General features: G+C 39.5%; 1 protein-coding gene across 2 annotated transcripts in view; it reads right to left on the bottom strand.

Moving 5' to 3' along the window:
* Positions 1–17,310, bottom strand: part of LOC115147554 (transcription factor MafG) — a 32,053-nt gene extending 14,743 nt beyond the window's left edge. The window contains exons 1-2 of one of the 2 annotated variants that reach the window (XM_029689793.1): positions 16,650–17,310; positions 78–131 (exon numbers count right to left, since the gene is read on the bottom strand). In XM_029689793.1, the coding sequence (XP_029545653.1) occupies positions 78–122 (45 nt within the window). In that variant the 5' untranslated portion in view covers positions 123–131; positions 16,650–17,310. The remainder of the gene's footprint in view (positions 1–77; positions 132–16,649) is intronic. The other variant, XM_029689794.1, reaches the window with a different exon arrangement.
* Positions 17,311–20,517: the final 3,207 nt, after the last annotated feature.

Raw genomic sequence — 20,517 nt, 5'->3', positions numbered from 1 at the left:
GGGAGAGAAAGAGAGTTTGAGAAAAAGCAAATAAGGGAGAGAGAGAGAGACAGGCATATCAAAAATAGACTAAAAACCTCAGAGCTCCACTCGTTTTTTAATCCCTTCTCTCGACCCTCCATCTCTCCTTCCTAGAAAAACAGAGAGAGCAGGTCTTATTGATCTAGGCAGTTTGAGGTGTGACGAGAGAGAGGTCAATCATTTAAGTGTAACGCTTCGTGTGCCGGCTAATTGTGAATTACAAATCAGTTCAGTGATAATGGAGAGAGAGAAAGAGCGACAAAGAGAGAGAGAGAGAGAGAGAGAGAGTAGGGAAGTTATTAACTTGCAGCAGAGCGTGAAATAAGACAGACAACAAGAAAATACAAAGAGAGAAAACAAGAAGATGAGAGAGAACAGAGGGAGTTGAGAGAGAGAAAATGAGAAGATGGAGAGAGAACAGGGAGTTAAGAGACAGAAAACAAGAAGATGAGAGAGAACAGAGGGAGTTGAGAGAGAGAAAATGAGAAGATGGAGAGAGAACAGAGGGAGTTGAGAGAGAGAAAATGAGAAGATGAGAGAGAACAGAGGGAGTTGAGAGAGAGAAAATGAGAAGATGGAGAGAGAACAGAGGGAGTTGAGAGAGAGAAAATGAGAAGATGAGAGAGAACAGAGGGAGTTGAGAGAGAGAAAATGAGAAGATGGAGAGAGAACAGAGGGAGTTGAGAGAGAGAAAATGAGAAGATGAGAGAGAACAGAGGGAGTTGAGAGAGAGAAAATGAGAAGATGGAGAGAGAACAGAGGGAGTTAAGAGAGAGAAAACAAGAAGATGAGAGAGAACAGAGGGAGTTGAGAGAGAGAAAATGAGAAGATGGAGAGAGAACAGAGGGAGTTGAGAGAGAGAAAATGAGAAGATGAGAGAGAACAGAGGGAGTTGAGAGAGAGAAAATGAGAAGATGAGAGAGAACAGAGGGAGTTAAGAGAGAGAAAATGAGAAGATGGAGAGAGAACAGAGGGAGTTGAGAGAGAGAAAATGAGAAGATGGAGAGAGAACAGAGGGAGTTGAGAGAGAGAAAATGAGAAGATGAGAGAGAACAGAGGGAGTTGAGAGAGAGAAAATGAGAAGATGGAGAGAGAACAGAGGGAGTTGAGAGAGAGAAAATGAGAAGATGAGAGAGAACAGAGGGAGTTGAGAGAGAGAAAATGAGAAGATGGAGAGAGAACAGAGGGAGTTGAGAGAGAGAAAATGAGAAGATGAGAGAGAACAGAGGGAGTTGAGAGAGAGAAAATGAGAAGATGGAGAGAGAACAGAGGGAGTTAAGAGAGAGAAAACAAGAAGATGAGAGAGAACAGAGGGAGTTGAGAGAGAGAAAATGAGAAGATGGAGAGAGAACAGAGGGAGTTGAGAGAGAGAAAACGAGAAGATGAGAGAGAACAGAGGGAGTTGAGAGAGAGAAAATGAGAAGATGAGAGAGAACAGAGGGAGTTAAGAGAGAGAAAATGAGAAGATGGAGAGAGAACAGAGGGAGTTGAGAGAGAGAAAATGACAAGATGAGAGAGAACAGAGGGAGTTGAGAGAGAGAAAATGAGAAGATGGAGAGAGAACAGAGGGAGTTGAGAGAGAGAAAATGAGAAGATGAGAGAGAACAGAGGGAGTTGAGAGAGAGAAAATGAGAAGATGAGAGAGAACAGAGGGAGTTGAGAGAGAGTGAAAGAGATGAAAAAGGTGTAGATAGGGGGGAGAGATGAGTAAAGAAAGAAAGAAAGAAGACACAAAGAATAGCTAAAAAAATGGAGCAACATTTTTCACTTTTCTGCCAGAGTACGGAAATAAAGTGTTGTGTGTGTGTTTCCCCAATCGCAGGTAGTAGTCTGAGTGTGTGATGATAAATTCCCTAACACCAGCACAAAATGTGCACCGTCAGGGGATCGAGGCTCCGGCACCTTTTCATTTTTTATTTAGTAAGGGCTTTTCACAGAGGAGAAAAACCTTGTAGGTTAATTTAGTTCTCCCCTGCTAACAGGGTGAGAGTATGTACTGTCTGTGAGGTGTGTGTGTGTGTGTGTGTGTGTGTGTGTGTGTGTGTGTGTGTGTGTGTGTGTGTGTGTGTGTGTGTGTGTGTGTGTGTGTGTGTGTGTGTGTGTGTGTGTGTGTGTGTGTGTGTGTGTGTGTGTGTGTGTGTACTCAGCACCTAGATGGGGCGGTAGGTAGCCTAGTGGTTAGAGCGTTGGACTAGTAACCAAAAGGTTGCTAGATTGAATCCCTGAGCTGACCAGGTAAAAATCTGTCGTTCTGCCCCTTAGCCCACTGTTCCTAGGCCGTCATTGTAAATAAGAATTTGTTCTTAACTTACTTGGCTAGTTAAATAAAGGTTAAATAAAAAAATACGTGGGGATTTAATCTTCATCATCATCATGGATAACGTGAGGGAGTGAGAGATAATGGTAGAAAAGACAACGAACGAGAGGTGAGGGGAGAATAAATAAAACAGCAGACCTGGGAAGAGAGAGAGAGAGACAGAGAGAGAGAGGGGCAGAGGGGGAGAGAGAGATAGAGAGAGGGGCAGAGAGGGAGAGAGAGACAGAGAGACAGAGAGAGAGGGGCAGAGGGGGGAGAGAGAGAAAGTGGGGCAGAGAGAGAAGAGGCAGAGTGAGAGAGAGAGAGAGAGAGAGAGAGAGGACAAGACTCCAGCCCACTTGTTGGCAGAGATCTCCTAGCTCCGTAGCGCTCCGAGTTAAAAGCAACAGTGTGTTAGCGTGTTTGCACGTGGAATCGATTGACGCAGGCACAGAGAGTGCGAAAACAACCTCTCTCTTTCAGCCTTCACGAGAAGGGATTAGTGTTTCAAACCCTCACTACACATTGTTTATTAAAGGCCAGGTTACTTTCCAAGTCTCTTCCTCCTAAATGTAATATCATTAGCTTTTTGGGAGGAGGTAGAGAATGCATCTCTTCAGTTTCAGAGTATATTTCCCATCATGAGAAGACAAGAGAGATGTTATGACTGGAAAGTAAAAATTCTCTCTATCCAGGAGGTGAAAACCCTGGGAAACTGTTGATTCTCATTGTACCAACATGGAGTATGTGTTGTGGTGTGGTTTGAGTGTGTTTTGAGTGTGGTTTGAGTGTGTTTTGAGTGTGGTTTGGGTGTGGTTTGAGTGTGTTTTGAGTGTGGTTTGAGTGTGGTTTGAGTGTGGTTTGGGTGTGGTTTGAGTGTGGTTTGAGTGTGGTTTGAGTGTGTTTTGAGTGTGGTTTGAGTGTGGTTTGGGTGTGGTTTGAGTGTGTTTTGAGTGTGGTTTGAGTGTGCGAGTGGAGAATTGGGGTCGGGGGGGTGTTTCAGGGTGTGTGTATACGAATTAACTGTTGATTCTCAGAGAAGAGACACACCATCATCACCCACAGAGAAGAAGTGTGTGTTGGTGTGTGTGTTTTAGTCTGGGGCTGTATTTGAGGTGTGGCGTTCCCTCTCTCCTTCTCTCCCTCTTTTCCGTTCTTCGTTCCTTCCTTCCCTCGTGTTGTTAAATGTGTTATAATACAGTAGCAAACTCATCACCACACTGCAGCTGAAAACTGCGGCAAGTTGAAAAACACAGAAAGATGATGCAATACAAAGACAACCCTGAGTCTCCTCTCACAGAGCCCAGCACTCTATACTCTACCCTTCTCCTGAGTCTCCTCTCACAGAGCCCAGCACTCTATACTCTACCCTTCTCCTGAGTCTCCTCTCACAGAACCCAGCACTCTATACTCTACCCTTCTCCTGAGTCTCCTCTCACAGAGCCCAGCACTCTATACTCTACCCTTCTCCTGAGTCTCCTCTCACAGAGCCCAGCACTCTATACTCTACCCTTCTCCTGAGTCTCCTCTTACAGAGCCCAGCACTCAATATACAGGGTCAAATATAACGTTATTCAGTACCGGCCCCCAGGGGTCAAATATAGCGTTATTCAGTACCGGCCCCCAGGGGAAAGGAGACACATCAAATAAGAGAACTCACTATGACCATACTGATCAGAGAGGGATCGCTGTTGGTTTCTGTGAGAGGTTTAACTATAAGAAATTGATATCTACCATAGTAGACATATAACACAGTGGATATCTAACATAGTGGATCTAGTAGACATCTACCATAGCGGATATAGTAGATACTGTATCTAACACAGTGGATATCTAACACAGTGGATATCTAACACAGTGGATATCTAACACAGTAGATATCTAACACAGTGGATATCTAACAAAGTGGATATCTAACACAGTGGATATCTAACACAGTGGATATCTAACACAGTGGATATCTAACACAGTGGATATCTAACACAGTGGATATCTAACAAAGTGGATATCTAACACAGTGGATATCTAACACAGTGGATATCTAACACAGTGGATATCTAACATAGTGGATATCTAACACAGTGGATATCTAACACAGTGAATATCTAACACAGTGTATATCTAACACAGTGTATACCTAACACAGTGGATATCTAACATAGTGGATATTTAACATAGTGGATATCTAACACAGTGGATATCTAAGTGGATAGGCGTAACGTCATCTGCCAATTGTCTTAATCAGTATTTACATAATTCCTATACTGAAAGGATGTTGTGAAATCTACAAAAGTCCCAATGTAAACAGACCCTACCATCTCTCTCACACGCACACAAACACACGCCCGCGCAGCAGTGTGTGTGTGAGTGTGAGTGTGAGTGTGAGTGTGTGTGTGTGTGTGTGTGTGTGTGTGTGTGTGTGTGTGTGTGTGTGTGTGTGTGTGTGTGTGTGTGTGTGTGTGTGTGTGTGTGTGTGTGTGATTATGCAGTAGTATGGTAGTTCCTGCTTACACCATATTTCATCATCATTACTGAAGGAAAAAACTCTCCACTATTGATCTGATGCTGCTTCTAATCTCTCTCTCCTCTTTTTCACGCTCTTCATCCCTCTCTCTTCTTTCTTCATCTCCCTCCCTATTTCTCTCTTTCACGCTCTTCATCCCTCTCTTTCTTTCCTCATCTTCCTCTCTCTCTCTCTCTCTCCTCTCACGCTCTTCATCCCTCTCTCTTTCTTTCCTCATCTCCCTTCCTCTCTCTCCTCTCTTTCACGCTCTTCATCCCTCCCTCTTTCTCTCTCTCTCCCTCTTCTCCTCCCTCTTCCTTTCTTCTCCCTCGATCTCTCCTTCTCTCCCTGTTCCTCCCTCTCCCTTTCCTCTCCCTCCATATCTCCCTCTGTTCCTGCTCCCTCTCTCTTTCTCCATTTCCTCTCTCTCTATGAACAGCTTTCAAGTTTTCCTCAGCTTATCATATCGCATCATATAGTAGTGTATCATATCATATCATATCATATAGTAGTGTATCATATCATATCATATCATATAGTAGTGTATCATATCATATCATATAGTAGTGTATCATATCATATCATATAGTAGTGTATCATATCATATCATATCATATAGTAGTGTATCATATCATATCATATAGTAGTGTATCATATCATATCGTATCATATCATATCATATAGTAGTGTATAATATCATATCATATCATATAGTAGTGTATCATATCATATCATATCATATAGTAGTGTATCATATCATATCATATAGTAGTGTATAATATCATATCATATCATATAGTAGTGTATCATATCGTATCATATCATATAGTAGTGTATCATATCATATCATATAGTAGTGTATCATATCATATCATATAGTAGTGTATCATATCATATCATATAGTAGTGTATCATATCGTATCATATCATATAGTAGTGTATCATATCGTAACATATCATATAGTAGTGTATCATATCGTATCATATAGTAGTGTATCATATCATATCATATAGTAGTGTATCATATCATATCATATCATATAGTAGTGTATCATATCGTATCATATCATATAGTAGTGTATCATATCGTATCATATCATATAGTAGTGTATCATATCATATCATATAGTAGTGTATCATATCATATCATATAGTAGTGTATCATATCGTATCATATCATATAGTAGTGTATCATATCATATCATATAGTAGTGTATCATATCGTATCATATCATATAGTAGTGTATCATATCATATCATATAGTAGTGTATCATATCGTATCATATAGTAGTGTATCATATCGTATCATATCATATAGTAGTGTATCATATCATATAGTAGCGTATCATATCATATCATATAGTAGTGTATCATATCGTATCATATCATATCATATAGTAGTGTATCATATCGTATCATATCATATAGTAGTGTATCATATCGTATCATATAGTAGTGTGTCGTATCATATCATATCATATAGTAGTGTATCATATCATATCATATAGTAGTGTATCATATCGTATCATATCATATAGTAGTGTATCATATCGTATCATATAGTAGTGTATCATATCATATCATATAGTAGTGTATCATATCGTATCATATAGTAGTATATCATATCATATCATATAGTAGTGTATCATATCGTATCATATAGTAGTGTATCATATCGTATCATATAGTAGTGTATCATATTGTATCATATCATATAGTAGTGTATCATATCATATCATATCATATAGTAGTGTATCATATCATATCATATAGTAGTGTATCATATCGTATCATATCATATAGTAGTGTATCATATCGTAACATATCATATAGTAGTGTATCATATCGTATCATATAGTAGTGTATCATATCATATCATATAGTAGTGTATCATATCATATCATATCATATAGTAGTGTATCATATCGTATCATATCATATAGTAGTGTATCATATCGTATCATATCATATAGTAGTGTATCATATCATATCATATAGTAGTGTATCATATCATATCATATAGTAGTGTATCATATCGTATCATATCATATAGTAGTGTATCATATCATATCATATAGTAGTGTATCATATCGTATCATATCATATAGTAGTGTATCATATCATATCATATAGTAGTGTATCATATCGTATCATATAGTAGTGTATCATATCGTATCATATCATATAGTAGTGTATCATATCATATAGTAGCGTATCATATCATATCATATCATATCATATAGTAGTGTGTCGTATCATATCATATCATATAGTAGTGTATCATATCATGTCATATAGTAGTGTATCATATCGTATCATATCATATCATATAGTAGTGTATCATATCGTATCATATCATATAGTAGTGTATCATATCGTATCATATAGTAGTGTATCATATCATATCATATAGTAGTGTATCATATCGTATCATATAGTAGTATATCATATCATATCATATAGTAGTGTATCATATCGTATCATATAGTAGTGTATCATATCGTATCATATAGTAGTGTATCATATTGTATCATATCATATAGTAGTGTATCATATCATATCATATAGTAGTGTATCGTATCATATCATATCATATAGTAGTGTATCATATCGTATCATACCATATAGTAGTGTATCATATCGTATCATATCATATCATATAGTAGTGTATCATATCATATCATATAGTAGTGTATCATATCGTATCATATCATATAGTAGTGTATCATATCGTATCATATCATATCATATAGTAGTGTATCATATCATATCATATAGTAGTGTATCATATCGTATCATATCATATAGTAGTGTATCATATCGTATCATATCATATAGTAGTGTATCATATCGTATCATATCATATAGTAGTGTATCATATCATATCATATCATATAGTAGTGTATCATATTGTATCATATCATATAGTAGTGTATCATATCGTATCATATCATATAGTAGTGTATCATATCATATCATATAGTAGTGTATCATATCATATCATATCATATAGTAGTGTATCATATCGTATCATATAGTAGTGTATCATATCATATCATATCATATAGTAGTGTATCATATCGTATCATATCATATAGTAGTGTATCATATCATATCATATAGTAGTGTACATATCATATTCATATCATATATATGTAATCATATCATATCATATAGTAGTGTATCATATCATATCATATCATATAGTAGTGTATCATATCGTATCATATCATATAGTAGTGTATCATATCATATCATATAGTAGTGTATCATATCATATCATATCATATAGTAGTGTATCATATCGTATCATATCATATCATATAGTAGTGTATCATATCATATCATATCATATAGTAGTGTATCATATCGTATCATATCATATAGTAGTGTATCATATCGTATCATATAGTAGTGTAACATATCATATCATATAGTAGTGTATCATATCGTATCATATCATATAGTAGTGTATCATATCATATCATATAGTAGTGTATCATATCGTATCATATCATATAGTAGTGTATCATATCATATCATATAGTAGTGTATCATATCGTATCATATAGTAGTGTATCATATCGTATCATATCATATAGTAGTGTATCATATCCTATAGTAGCGTATCATATCATATCATATAGTAGTGTATCGTATCATATCATATCATATAGTAGTGTATCATATCATATCATATAGTAGTGTATCATATCGTATCATATCATATCATATAGTAGTGTATCATATCGTATCATATCATATAGTAGTGTATCATATCGTATCATATAGTAGTGTATCATATCATATCATATAGTAGTGTATCATATCGTATCATATAGTAGTGTATCATATCATATCATATAGTAGTGTATCATATCGTATCATATAGTAGTGTATCATATCGTATCATATAGTAGTGTATCATATCGTATCATATCATATAGTAGTGTATCATATCATATCATATAGTAGTGTATCGTATCATATCATATCATATAGTAGTGTATCATATCGTATCATACCATATAGTAGTGTATCATATCGTATCATATCATATCATATAGTAGTGTATCATATCATATCATATAGTAGTGTATCATATCGTATCATATCATATAGTAGTGTATCATATCGTATCATATCATATCATATAGTAGTGTATCATATCATATCATATAGTAGTGTATCATATCGTATCATATCATATAGTAGTGTATCATATCATATCATATCATATAGTAGTGTATCATATCGTATCATATCATATAGTAGTGTATCATATCATATCATATCATATAGTAGTGTATCATATCGTATCATATCATATAGTAGTGTATCATATCGTATCATATCATATAGTAGTGTATCATATCATATCATATAGTAGTGTATCATATCATATCATATCATATAGTAGTGTATCATATCGTATCATATAGTAGTGTATCATATCATATCATATCATATAGTAGTGTATCATATCGTATCATATCATATAGTAGTGTATCATATCATATCATATAGTAGTGTATCATATCATATCATATCATATAGTAGTGTATCATATCATATCATATAGTAGTGTATCATATCATATCATATCATATAGTAGTGTATCATATCATATCATATCATATAGTAGTGTATCATATCGTATCATATCATATAGTAGTGTATCATATCATATCATATAGTAGTGTATCATATCATATCATATCATATAGTAGTGTATCATATCGTATCATATCATATCATATAGTAGTGTATCATATCATATCATATAGTAGTGTATCATATCGTATCATATCATATAGTAGTGTATCATATCGTATCATATCATATAGTAGCGTATCATATGGTATCATATCATATAGTAGTGTATCATATCATATCATATCATATAGTAGTGTATCATATCGTATCATATCATATCATATAGTAGTGTATCATATCATATCATATAGTAGTGTATCATATCGTATCATATCATATAGTAGTGTATCATATCGTATCATATCATATAGTAGTGTATCATATCGTATCATATAGTAGTGTATCATATCATATCATATCATATAGTAGTGTATCATATCATCATATAGTAGTGTATCATATCGTATCATATCATATAGTAGTGTATCATATCATATAGTAGCGTATCATATCATATCATATAGTAGTGTATCGTATCATATCATATCATATAGTAGTGTATCATATCATATCATATAGTAGTGTATCATATCGTATCATATCATATAGTAGTGTATCATATCGTATCATATCATATAGTAGTGTATCATATCGTATCATATAGTAGTGTATCATATCATATCATATAGTAGTGTATCATATCGTATCATATAGTAGTGTATCATATCATATCATATAGTAGTGTATCATATCGTATCATATAGTAGTGTATCATATCGTATCATATAGTAGTGTATCATATCGTATCATATCATATAGTAGTGTATCATATCATATCATATAGTAGTGTATCGTATCATATCATATCATATAGTAGTGTATCATATCGTATCATACCATATAGTAGTGTATCATATCGTATCATATCATATCATATAGTAGTGTATCATATCATATCATATAGTAGTGTATCATATCGTATCATATCATATAGTAGTGTATCATATCGTATCATATCATATCATATAGTAGTGTATCATATCATATAGTGTGTATCATATCGTATCATATCATATAGTAGTGTATCATATCATATCATATCATATAGTAGTGTATCATATCGTATCATATCATATAGTAGTGTATCATATCATATCATATCATATAGTAGTGTATCATATCGTATCATATCATATAGTAGTGTATCATATCGTATCATATCATATAGTAGTGTATCATATCATATCATATAGTAGTGTATCATATCATATCATATCATATAGTAGTGTATCATATCGTATCATATAGTAGTGTATCATATCATATCATATCATATAGTAGTGTATCATATCGTATCATATCATATAGTACGTGTACTCATATCATATCATATAGTAGTGTATCATATTCATATCATTAGTATTCATATTCATATAGTAGTGTATCATATCATATCATATCATATAGTAGTGTATCATATCATATCATATCATATCATATAGTAGTGTATCATATCATATCATATCATATAGTAGTGTATCATATCGTATCATATCATATAGTAGTGTATCATATCATATCATATAGTAGTGTATCATATCATATCATATCATATAGTAGTGTATCATATCGTATCATATCATATCATATAGTAGTGTATCATATCATATCATATAGTAGTGTATCATATCGTATCATATCATATAGTAGTGTATCATATCGTATCATATCATATAGTAGCGTATCATATGGTATCATATCATATAGTAGTGTATCATATCATATCATATCATATAGTAGTGTATCATATCGTATCATATCATATCATATAGTAGTGTATCATATCATATCATATAGTAGTGTATCATATCGTATCATATCATATAGTAGTGTATCATATCGTATCATATCATATAGTAGTGTATCATATCGTATCATATAGTAGTGTATCATATCATATCATATCATATAGTAGTGTATCATATCATATCATATCATATAGTAGTGTATCATATCGTATCATATCATATAGTAGTGTATCATATCATATCATATAGAAGTGTATCATATCGTATCATATCATATCATATAGTAGTGTATCATATCGTATCATATCATATAGTAGTGTATCATATCATATAGTAGTGTATCATATCGTATCATATCATATAGTAGTGTATCATATCATATCATATCATATAGTAGTGTATCATATCATATCATATCATATAGTAGTGTATCATATCATATCATATCATATAGTAGTGTATCATATCATATCATATCATATCATATAGTAGTGTATCATATCATATCATATCATATAGTAGTGTATCATATCGTATCATATCATATAGTAGTGTATCATATCATATCATATAGTAGTGTATCATATCATATCATATCATATAGTAGTGTATCATATCGTATCATATCATATCATATAGTAGTGTATCATATCATATCATATAGTAGTGTATCATATCGTATCATATCATATAGTAGTGTATCATATCGTATCATATCATATAGTAGCGTATCATATGGTATCATATCATATAGTAGTGTATCATATCATATCATATCATATAGTAGTGTATCATATCGTATCATATCATATAGTAGTGTATCATATCATATCATATAGTAGTGTATCATATCGTATCATATCATATAGTAGTGTATCATATCGTATCATATCATATAGTAGTGTATCATATCATATCATATCATATAGTAGTGTATCATATCGTATCATATCATATAGTAGTGTATCATATCGTATCATATAGTAGCGTATCATATCATATCATATCATATAGTAGTGTATCATATCATATCATATAGTAGTGTATCATATCGTATCATATCATATAGTAGTGTATCATATCATATCATATAGTAGTGTATCATATCGTATCATATCATATCATATAGTAGTGTATCATATCGTATCATATCATATAGTAGTGTATCATATCGTATCATATAGTAGTGTATCATATCGTATCATATCATATAGTAGTGTATCATATCGTATCATATCATATAGTAGCGTATCATATCGTATCATATAGACAAGTTTCAAAACACATCCCAGTGGTAAACAAGATCATGACTAGTACACACACACATACACACACACACACACACACACACACACACACACACACACACACACACACACACACACACACACACACACACACACACACACAAAGAAAACAAACACAAACACATAGCCTAGTCCCCCAAAAAACACCCAGGAATGCAAAACACACTCATCCATAAGGTGAAGCCTAAACAAACAGAATAGCACACACACATGACAGATGGATAATGATTACCCTGAGAGGGTGTTTGTTCAGAACCACCTGCCACGTTACTCAGGTAGAGACATAAACTCAGAGAAAATGTTCTCTCACTGACAACTGCGTTTATTTTCCACAACCTAACATGTGTAAATATTTGTATGAACATAATAAGATTCAACAACTGAGACATAAACTGAAGAGGTTCCACAGACATGTGACTAACAGAAATGGAATAATGTGTCCCTGAACAAAGGGGGGGTCAAAATCAAAAGTAACAGTCAGTATCTGGTGTGGCCACCAGCTGCATTAAGTACTGCAGTGCATCTCCTCCTCATTGACTGCACCAGATTTGCCAGGTCTTGCTGTGAGATGTTACCCCATTCTTCCACCAAGGCACCTGCAAGTTCCCGGACATTTCTGGGGGGAATGGCCCTAGCCCTCACCCTCCGCTCCAACAGGTCCCAGACGTGCTCAATGGGATTGAGATCCGGGCTCTTCGCTGGCCATGGCAGAACACTGACATTCTTGTCTTGCAGGAAATCACGCACAGAACGAGCAGTATGGCTGGTGGCATTGTCATGCTGGAGGGTCATGTCAGGATGAGCCTGCAGGAAGGGTACCACATGAGGGAGGAGGATGTCTTCCCGGTAACACACAGCGTTGAGATTGCCTGCAATGACAACAAGCTCAGTCCGATGATGCTGTGACACTCCGCCGCAGACCATGATGGACCCTCCACCTCCAAATCGATCCCGCTCCTGAGTACAGGCCTTGGTGTAACGCTCATTCCTTCGACGATAAACGCAAATCCGACCATCACCCCTGGTGAGACAAAACCGCGTCTCGTCAGTGAAGAGCACTTTTTCCCAGTCCTGTCTTGTCCAGCGACGGTGGGTTTGTGCCCATAGGCAACATTGTTGCCAGTTGTGTCTGGTGAGGACCTGCCTTACAACAGGCCTACAAGCCCTCAGTCCAGCCTCTCTCAGCCTATTGCGGACAGTCTGAGCACTGATGGAGGGATTGTGTGTTCCTGGTGTAACTCGGGCAGTTGTTGTTGCCATCCTGTACCTGTCCCGCAGGTGTGATGTTCAGATGTTCCGATCCTGTGCAGGTGTTGTTACACGTGGTCTGCCACTGCGAAGACGATCAGCTGTCCGTCCTGTCTCCCTGTAGCTCTGTCTTAGGCGTCTCACAGTACGGACATTGCAATTTATTGCCCTGGCCACATCTGCAGTCCTCATGCCTCCTTGCAGCATGCCTAAGGCACCTTCACACAGATGAGCAGGGACCCTGGGCATCTTTCTTTTGGTGTTTTTCAGAGTCAGTAGAAAGGACTCTTTAGTGTCCTAAGTTTTCATAACTGTGACCTAAACTGCCTACCGTCTGTAAGCTGTTAGTGTCTTAACGACCGTTCCACAGGTGCATGTTCATTAATTGTTTATGGGTCATTGAACAAGCATGGGAAACAGTGTTTAAAGCCTTTACAATGAAGATTATGAAGTTATTTGGATTTTTACGAATTATCTTTGAAAGACAGGGTCCTGAAAAAGGGACGTTTCTTTTTTTGCTGAGTTTAGCTTTCTGAGTTCTTACCCTGTGTTTCATCAACTACATTCATCTCTCTCTCGCTCTCTCTCTCTCCACACTGAGCATACAAAACATTAAGAATACCTTCCTAATATTGAGCTGCACCACAGAGGGCCATCAGAACAGCCTCAATTCGTCGGGCATGGACTCTAAAGCGTTCCACAGGGTTGCTGGCCCATGTTGACTCCAATGCTTCCCACAGTTGTGTCAAGTTGTCTGGATGTCCTTTGGGTGGTGGACCATTCTTGATACACACGGGAAACTGTTGCGTGAAAAACCCAGCAGCGTTGCAGTTCTTGACACAAACCGGTGCGCCTGGCACCTACTACCATACCCCGTTCAAAGGCACTTAAATATTTTGTCTTGCCCATTCACCCTCTGAAGGGCTCACACAATCCATGTCTCAAGGCTTAAAAATCCTTCTTTAACCTGTCTCCTCCCCTTCATCTACACTGATGTAAGTGGATTTAACAAGAGACATCAATAAGGGATCATAGCTTTCACCTGGATTCACCTGGTCAGCCTTGGTCATGGAATGTTTTGTACACTCAGTGTACATGAGGGAGAGAGAAGGAAAAAGTATACAGAGATAAAACACAGAAAACAGAGAGCGAGAGCATGTGTGTGTATATGGGTGTGTATGTGTGTGTGTGTGTGTGTGTGTGTGTGTGTGTGTGTGTGTGTGTGTGTGTGTGTGTGTGTGTGTGTGTGTGTGTGTGTGTGTGTGTGTGTCTGTTACACTGTGACTCTACATCTGGGTTAGACACCTGTTCCACCGTGAGAAAGGCAGTCAAGTTGCAAAATGTTCACTGTAAATGTATGGCAACTGTAAAAAGAGATACTTTACAATCCTTTCCTAACCTCCAACATACACCTTCCACACATCACCGCCACCCCACACCACCCACCCCCACACCACCCACCCACCCCCACACCACCCACCCACCCACCCACACACCCACCCACTTAGTTTCTTTGAACTATGCTTCCGCCTGCTGTTACAGCAGCACACACACCCAGGGGCTACGCTGCATGTCTCAGTGTCTCGCAGATGTGCACCACACACACACACACTCACACACACCACACCACACACACACACACACACAGCTAAAGGCGCTGTGGTAAGTAACAAGTGAAAACACCATCTGTCAAGTGAGAGTTTTCTTCCTCTCAGCATTTTCTCTGGAATGTCTTGAAGACAAAACACTCCTTGTTCTCCCTCTGTATCTCTCACTCTATTTCTCCTTTCTTCATCTCTCACTCCATTCTCCCTGCTCCGACACAATCAGCAAAGTTGTGTGTGAGAAAAGTTGCTAACATAAGCATCGGTCAGCATTAAATGACTTGTGAACAACTCCAGAGAGATGAGAAATGCAATGGCTAGCACTGATTAAGATGATATGGTGCCTGGTGCCGTGCGTGCGGATGTGCGTGTGTTTGCTAAGCGCTTGTTTCTCAAACACAACTATTTTATTATCCTCATCATTACATGGTGCTTGCTTACTTTAAGCTATGGATTTATATAGGTAAAGCTTGCTCAGCAATCTGAATTGACCGCCGATGTTCAGTTCACCTTTAGCTGAATTTCGACCAATCATGTAAACACGCCCCATATAACACATGCATAATAAAGCAAGATTTATATGATCAACAGTCGCTTATTAAAAAAAACATATATGTAATTTTGAACCGTGTAGGCTTCTGTATTTTCCCACCACAGCAATGGTGTAGCAATATTTAGGCGCAACAAGCACGAACCGTTCCTCTCCCCTCCTCCCGCTAGCTAGACCTTTGTCCGCCCGCCGGTGCCATGTTGCCATGGCTCCCTCGCTCCCGTGCCAACACTCAGCTCGCGCAACCGTCGAGCGAGAAACACAACGTTGTGATGAATCAGCAAGCATGTCTTCCGCTATTGCTGTTACTACCATGAACTGTCTGTGGCTGTCGCGCGGAATAAACCGAAAAAAAACGTTTAGAAATAATAGTTCCCTAAATACGAATTACGGGAAAATGATTTGACACAAATAAAAGGAGAGGTGGAGGCTAGACGTCTTAAACTGTAACCCCCGTGCCCCCCGACACCAAAAAACAAACCAAATTTCCCATGCATTTGTCTCTTTCACTCTTGACACACACATGCCTTGGCAACATTAAACTAAGGCACACACAATTATAGACATCAAGATAACTAGAAAGTGACGTCGAGTTAACACTATCATCATTATGCAACGTTAACAACTCCCTAAAAACAGCTGTTATAAATCTTACCTCTGAAATAGCAACAGACAGACACACGCTGACCGCGCTCGCGGTTGTTGCGTCCCTATCCAGTGCTGCCCGTTTTCCGCTCCGCTCCGGTTGCTTCCGTTTCAGCACTCGAACACTCGGACAGTTCTTCTGCTGTGAATCTCTCCAGCCACCTAACCTATAACCACGTTTTCTAGACAGTTCAAACTCGGCTACACACCTCGAATACACGCTATATCTTCCTCTTCCTTCTCTAGCTAGGCTACTCTATGTAAACCGATTTACGATGTCTGATTTCTGAAAACCAGGGGGGGATTCCCAGTCCCCCCGTAACTCTCGATATGATCAATCTATCTCGCAATGAAGTTATCAAAAATATTCCCAACCGCCACACATGTTGTTCTCTCTGCACTGTAGTGCGATGCTATAGCCTAGCCTACGTAGGACAAGCAAGCCCTTTCTTTGTCTACTTTAGCTATGAAAGCCCCCACTCAGTGTGGTTGGCATGGCTTGTGCATGTAGCCTATGGCTGGCAGGCTGGCTAACCACCTAATCGTGATGAATCAGCAGCACACAGCAGGCAGGGAGGGAGAGAGAGAGAGAGAACGGCACAGCACAGTGAGGCCAGCCCTTTAAAACGGCGTGTCTAGCGCTCCAACGGCATGATGTCGCTGCGGCCGCAGTCAGCAGCTCACACACCCGGGCGGGCGGGCGCGACGTAGAGAAGAGTAGAGCGGAGCGCGTGCCCACTCAGCAAAACACGAGCTTCGGTTGAGTGGCAACACACTCTCGCACTCACTACTGAATAACGTTATATTTCGGTGTTTTTAAAGGGATATGAGGAGTGCTAGGCTCGAGTAAGCTGACACACACACACACACACACACACACACACACACACACACACACACACACACACACACACATACAATGACTCTCTCACACACACTGAATCAGTGACAAAGAGTTAGTGTGGACTGAACAATTATTGTCCATTTATTAACGATCTATGCAACTTGCAAGAAAATAATTGAAAGGACTGTAGACCGTAGAAGAGGTAGATGCCGTTCTACAGTATGTTCCACAGAGGGCCTGCAGGTAGATGCCGTTCTACAGTATGTTCCACAGAGGGCCTGCAGGGAGATGCCGTTCTACAGTATGTTCCACAGAGGGCCTGCAGGGAGATGCCGTTCTACAGTATGTTCCACAGAGGGCCTGCAGGTAGATGCCGTTCTACAGTATGTTCCACAGAGGGCCTGCAGGTAGATGCCGTTCTACAGTATGTTCCACAGAGGGCCTGCAGGTAGATGCCGTTCTACAGTATGTTCCACAGAGGGCCTGCAGGGAGATGCCGTTCTACAGTATGTTCCACAGAGGGCCTGCAGGGAGATGCCGTTCTACAGTATGTTCCACAGAGGGCCTGCAGGGAGATGCCGTTCTACAGTATGTTCCACAGAGGGCCTGCAGGGAGATGCCGTTCTACAGTATGTTCCACAGAGGGCCTGCAGGTAGATGCCGTTCTACAGTATGTTCCACAGAGGGCCTGCAGGTAGATGCCGTTCTACAGTATGTTCCACAGAGGGCCTGCAGGTAGATGCCGTTCTACAGTATGTTCCACAGAAAGCCTGCAGGGAGATGCCGTTCTACAGTATGTTCCACAGAGGGCCTGCAGGGAGATGCCGTTCTACAGTATGTTCCACAGAGGGCCTGCAGGTAGATGCCGTTCTACAGTATGTTCCACAGAGGGCCTGCAGGTAGATGCCGTTCTACAGTATGTTCCACAGAGGGCCTGCAGGTAGATGCCGTTCTACAGTATGTTCCACAGAGGGCCTGCAGGGAGATGCCGTTCTACAGTATGTTCCACAGAGGGCCTGCAGGTAGATGCCGTTATACAGTATGTTCCACAGAGGGCCTGCAGGGAGATGCCGTTCTACAGTATGTTCCACAGAGGGCCTGCAGGTAGATGCCGTTCTACAGTATGTTCCACAGAGGGCCTGCAGGTAGATGCCGTTCTACAGTATGTTCCACAGAGGGCCTGCAGGTAGATGCCGTTCTACAGTATGTTCCACAGAGGGCCTGCAGGTAGATGCCGTTCTACAGTATGTTCCACAGAGGGCCTGCAGGTAGATGCCGTTCTACAGTATGTTCCACAGAGGGCCTGCAGGTAGATGCCGTTCTACAGTATGTTCCACAGAGGGCCTGCAGGGAGATGCCGTTCTACAGTATGTTCCACAGAGGGCCTGCAGGGAGATGCCGTTCTACAGTATGTTCCACAGAGGGCCTGCAGGTAGATGCCGTTCTACAGTATGTTCCACAGAGGGCCTGCAGGTAGATGCCGTTCTACAGTATGTTCCACAGAGGGCCTGCAGGGAGATGCCGTTCTACAGTATGTTCCACAGAGGGCCTGCAGGTAGATGCCGTTCTACAGTATGTTCCACAGAGGGCCTGCAGGTAGATGCAGTTCTACAGTATGTTCCACAGAGGGCCTGCAGGTAGATGCCGTTCTACAGTATGTTCCACAGAGGGCCTGCAGGGAGATGCCGTTCTACAGTATGTTCCACAGAGGGCCTGCAGGTAGATGCCGTTCTACAGTATGTTCCACAGAGGGCCTGCAGGGAGATGCCGTTCTACAGTATGTTCCACAGAGGGCCTGCAGGGAGATGCCGTTCTACAGTATGTTCCACAGAGGGCCTGCAGGGAGATGCCGTTCTACAGTATGTTCCACAGAGGGCCTGCAGGGAGATGCCGTTCTACAGTATGTTCCACAGAGGGCCTGCAGGGAGATGCCGTTCTACAGTATGTTCCACAGAGGGCCTGCAGGTAGATGCCGTTCTACAGTATGTTCCACAGAGGGCCTGCAGGTAGATGCCGTTCTACAGTATGTTCCACAGAGGGCCTGCAGGGAGATGCCGTTCTACAGTATGTTCCACAGAGGGCCTGCAGGTAGATGCCGTTCTACAGTATGTTCCACAGAGGGCCTGCAGGTAGATGCAGTTCTACAGTATGTTCCACAGAGGGCCTGCAGGTAGATGCCGTTCTACAGTATGTTCCACAGAGGGCCTGCAGGGAGATGCCGTTCTACAGTATGTTCCACAGAGGGCCTGCAGGGAGATGCCGTTCTACAGTATGTTCCACAGAGGGCCTGCAGGGAGATACCGTTCTACAGTATGTTCCACAGAGGGCCTGCAGGGAGATGCCGTTCTACAGTATGTTCCACAGAGGGCCTGCAGTTTTCACTCCTCCCTTGTACTTGATTGATGAATTAAGGTCAGTAATTAGTAAGGAACTCCCCTCACCTGGGTGTCTAGGTCTTAACTGGAAGGAAAAAACAAAACCTGCAGACGCTAGGCCCTCCAGTTCCAGAGGGAGGTGTTTAGTCCCAGCGTCCTTGAGCTTCGTGGGCACTATGGTGTTGAACGCTGAGCTGTAGTCAATGAACAGCATTCTCACATAGGTGTGAGAATCCTTCCTCCTGAAAACCCACCGCACACTAGGCCCCCCATGGAATGAGTTTGACACCCCTGGTCTAAACTACTGTATCTTTCTCTCCTTGTCGTCTGTCATCTGCAGTGTACAGAACAAAACTTGGCAAGAGAAGAGGAGACAAGAGGGGGAGGAAGAGAGGGAGAGAGGAGAGGGGGAGAGGAGAGGGAGAGAAGAGAGGGGGAGAGGAGAGGGAGAGAAGAGAGGCAGTGAGGAGAGGGAGAGAGAGGATGCCACTTTTGATGACTACCCAATAGCTAGATCTGTACATAAACTATAGTTCTGTCTAGATATGTACATAAACTATACATCTGTCTAGGTCTGTACATAAACTATAGATCTGTCTAGATCTGTACATAAACTATAGATCTGTCTAGATCTGTACATAAACTATAGATCTGTCTAG

Source organism: Salmo trutta, chromosome 14 (assembly GCF_901001165.1).
Source record: "Salmo trutta chromosome 14, fSalTru1.1, whole genome shotgun sequence".
NCBI classification, from domain to species: domain Eukaryota; kingdom Metazoa; phylum Chordata; class Actinopteri; order Salmoniformes; family Salmonidae; genus Salmo; species Salmo trutta.
This window is presented reverse-complemented; position numbering and strand designations above follow the sequence as displayed.